We start from the raw sequence: 3,929 nt of genomic DNA, 5'->3' as shown, positions 1-3,929 counted from the left end.
CCGCTCCGACGCTACTCCTCGTGCTCGTCCGCGAACCAGACCTTCTAGTTGGGAGAGTCGGCCGCGTACACAGGGTTGAGCCGCTGCTCGGCGTCATCTCATGCCGGCGGCGACTCACCTCCTCCGCATGCATCCGCGCTGACCGCGGCACGGCCGGCACCGGGATCCTCTCCGGATGAAGATGCCAGTGGTGCGGGAGGGTGACATCGGAGTACAAAAGCGGGACGCGGTGCTCCCAGTGCCACCGTGTGCTTGGTGCCCCGGGACGCTGACACGCTCGCTTGCCGGTGGGAAGACACCGGCGGGGAGATCGCGTGAGGGTAGACGAGGGCCTTGCCCTAGTTTTGGAAGGAGACGACCATGGCTGTTGTCTAGGGTTTGGTCGCCGACGAGGTGGCGAGATGGGGATGGGGTTCTGGAAGCGGGGCCGAACCCCAGCGGACGCTCGGATAAAAAAAGGTGACAAGTGTCGCTGTCGCGTTTGCCCGTGGAGGATGGTCGTCATAAATTAAGTTGACTGGTGGTGGTTGGAGCGAATACCAAGAGGGCGCGCGCATCCGCGCCGACGCATTTCAGTCCTAAATTTGGGTCAGAAATGGATCGACGCTGGCGCGAAGCAGACGCGTTTTGGCAATGGGTCGGGGCATTGGGCTATCACTTTTGTCAGCACAGATCCAAACGAACGGTGACTGACGAAATGGATCACCCGTTGGAGTTGCTCTAAGATATGAAAAAAGTACAGAGAAACTTACATCTAATTAAGGATTGGGGAACGCTACGCGTCCGTCGGATGATTTCTAAAAATTATCCGTCACCTAGCTAGCCGTCGGATGCCGATCTAACGCCCTGCATCCCCGCCGCATGGTCAGTAGTTATTTTCTAAAACGACGCTCGAGTTGCGGAAACTTTCGCTTTGTTGCAAGAAATAAACTTTGGATCTGTTAATTCCTGAAACAACGGTCGAGTTTCAGAAACAATTTGCTTGTTGTAGATTTTTTTTTCTTCGTCTTCCTGTAACATAGGTATTTTTACGGAAGAATTTTTTGCAACAACGGTTGAGTTTCAGGAATTTTTGCAACAAGCCTCCCTGCCTCCTCCTCGGAGCGAGCCTCGCGCGAGCCACGCCCTGAGCTGCATCCGCAGCCGCAGGAGCTCCGGCTCGTCGCTGGTTCCCTCCGGCCGTCGCCCCGCGCGTGTCGCCGGCAGGGCGCACTCCGGCGCCAGCTGCAGCCCCAGCCTGCAGGGAACCGCCGCACCGCCTGCCCCTTCGTCGCGCCGCCGCCGTCCGGCCTGGATCCGGCGAGGTCCGGCCGGATCCGCCGCCCCCATGCTCATCGGCTGCCCCGCCGCCTCTTTGGCGGCGGCACCCTGCTGCCTGGAGCACGCCGCCGCCCTGGCTCCCGATCCATCGGGATCGAGGGAGAGCCCCTCCTGCTTGCCAGCAGCGCGCTGCAGGAACAACGTCCTGAAACAATGGAATTGTTTCAGGAAAACGGCTTGTGATCCGTCGGCCACGGGAACCATTTTCAGCCGTTAGACGCGCCCACGTGGCAAACAAAGGAGGTGGTGGATGCGAGAGCAGGAGCAGCCGGCTGGAAGGTAACGTTTCCCTTAAGGATTACCATGAAATCACTTGAACATACCATCTTGGTGTACAAGGTAAAATACTCGCAAGACCAAAATGCCCCTACCTACAACAGTGCGTTGTCTTTTACAAAATGGGAAAATTGTGGCACCAGGATATATAGATCACGCCGCCAGGAGCAGGAGCAGCAACACCAGGCACGTTGAGGCAGCAGCGGTGATGATGGAAGAACGCGGCGGCGCGGAGTTGGGCAGGTACGGGTACGAGTCCGGCGGCGGCATCTTGCACTCATCGCCGTTGAAGTAGATCTTGCGCGGGAAAGCCCATCCCTGACCGAAGGTGAAGGTGGCGTCGTCCTTGCGCATGAGCACCTCCGACTGCACGTTGCCGAACGGGCCGGCCTCCATGAGCAGGTCGTTGTAGAGCTTGAGGCCGTAGAACATGCCGGTGTCGTTGATGTTGCCGTATGGCAGGAGCGGCTTGTACTGGAAGCTGAAGACCTCCGTGACGTTGTTGAGGTTCGGGTGCTGAGCGACGAGCGTCCACTGCGTGTAGTTCATGCGGTAGTTGAAGTTGGTGACGGCGATCTTGGCGCGCCAGTAGTCCTTGTAGTTGAGCTTGACGTGCCAGTGCACGCGGATGGGGCACATGTGGTTGGTGCACTGCAGCAGCTGCGCCCCGTCCTTCTTGGGCGTGTTCACCCCGGGGGTCAGCGCGCGCTTGGAGTCGCCGGCGATGCACCCGTCGCTGTGGCTCTTGCCGCCGCGCCCGCCCGTGCTCTTGTGCGCGCCGCAGCCGCACGCGCACCGGGCGCACGGCACGATCGTGCTGTTGTAGAAGGAGGAGAAGGAGACGCAGCACGTCGGGTACCTCGACGCCAGCTGCTGCGAGTAGGTGCAGGTCACCGTCCAGGTCATCAGCGCCTGCGTCTTGCGGCGGTGGTCGGCGCTCCAGTACACGGTGGAGGGGACGACGGTGGCGGGGCCGCAGGTGTAGCCGAGCCCGGGCCCCATGAGCGTGAAGTTTTTGGGCAGCTTCACCGTCTTGTTGGTGGTGCCGGCGAGCCCCACGGAGACCTGGAACGCCGAGAGCGCGCCGGCCGGGTCCTGGCCGTAGGCGGAGACGACGCCGCCGCGGCAGCAGTTGGCGATCTGCTGGTTGTAGGGCACGCCGGGGAGGAGGTCGACGACGGAGGGCGTGTGCTTGCAGCAGTGCGGGATGCCGCCCTTGAACTTGGAGCAGTCGCCCTGCTCCGTGGCCTGCGCGCCCACGATGGACCAGATCACCTCCTTCTTGGCCCACGACCACCCCAGCGTCCACCCCGGCGCCATGATCTGACGGTACTGCTGGTAGTTGTTCATCGCCACCATCGCCACGTACCCGTCCGGCGTCCATGACTGGATGTCCCACTTGATCGTAATGTTGCCCGTCGGGTCCAGCGGATCATACGCAGCTGCGCATGCCAAGAAACAACGACCGGATGATGAGCAACAAGCATGCATGATCACTAAGTTGATCGATTAAACAAGCATCGGAGGAATATAATTAACCTACCTGCGACGGAGCAGGTGATCGCGAGGAACAGAGCCAGGAGCATAGAGTTGGGGAGCTCCATCGATGGAGCTGATTAAAGGGCGAAAATTAGAATACCAGCTGGAAGAAGAAGTGAGGCAATTTATCAACGAGCAGGAGCGAGATGGCATGTCGTCGGTGGCTTGGGTAACTTAACAAAAACTCCATTGAATTAATCCGCGGGTGATGGCTCAGCCCCATCTCTCTGCTAACGATCGATCGATCGATGGATGTATACATCATACTTGTGCAGGCCGGCCTGTGCTAGCGTGCTGTGAGATCAGAATTAATTACTTTCCCGGTGGTGCTGCGTCACGTCGGCTGGCCTGGTTGGTAGCTCGACGCTCAACTGAAGCAACCGCGGTAGGCGAGATGGAAAGCGACCATGGATATATATCTCGGCCCAACAATGATGCAGCGGTATAATTAATCTCCAGGTCCAGGGAGATATGTTCATCAGTTTACTTATGTTGATTGATGCCCAGTTACTATATGAGCTATTGATGTAGCCAGTTTACCTTTTGGCAAGCTAGACAACTCTGGAAATAATAATTCTGTGCTCATCTCTGTTCTTCCCCTACTCGATTTACAAAAAATCTCTGTTCTCCCCTCCTCTGCAACCAGGTGGCAGACTTGGCAAGCCACAAAACTATGCAGTCAGTTCAGCTATCACAAACACTCTAGGCAGATACTATCGTCTCTCTGTTTTTCCCCCTCTCTAAATGCTGACAGAAAATACAACAGCTGCTACGGTGAATGATGCCCAACCCAA

At 58.0% G+C, this 3,929-nt stretch overlaps 1 protein-coding gene across 1 annotated transcript; it reads right to left on the bottom strand.

Annotated features, from left to right (window-relative positions):
* Nucleotides 1-1,593: 1,593 nt before the first annotated feature.
* Nucleotides 1,594-3,419, bottom strand: LOC123442574 (COBRA-like protein 5). Its single transcript, XM_045118657.1, has 2 exons — nt 3,140-3,419; nt 1,594-3,038 (listed from the first exon to the last, which is right to left on the bottom strand). Exons 1-2 carry the CDS (start codon nt 3,198-3,200, stop codon nt 1,750-1,752), a joined length of 1,350 nt encoding a protein of 449 aa, XP_044974592.1. The 5' UTR covers nt 3,201-3,419; the 3' UTR covers nt 1,594-1,749.
* Nucleotides 3,420-3,929: the final 510 nt, after the last annotated feature.

The sequence above is a fragment of the Hordeum vulgare genome, chromosome 3H (genome assembly GCF_904849725.1).
Source record: "Hordeum vulgare subsp. vulgare chromosome 3H, MorexV3_pseudomolecules_assembly, whole genome shotgun sequence".
NCBI classification, from domain to species: Eukaryota; Viridiplantae; Streptophyta; class Magnoliopsida; order Poales; family Poaceae; genus Hordeum; species Hordeum vulgare.
This window is presented reverse-complemented; position numbering and strand designations above follow the sequence as displayed.

Coding starts and splice junctions, on each gene's coding strand:
- LOC123442574 (XM_045118657.1), bottom strand. CDS start 3,200: ATGGAGCTCCCCAACTCTATGCTCCTGGCTCTGTTCCTCGCGATCACC. Junction 3,039..3,139: donor GATCACCTGCTCCGTCGCAG/GTAGGTTAATTA, acceptor TGGCATGCGCAG/CTGCGTATGATCCGCTGGAC.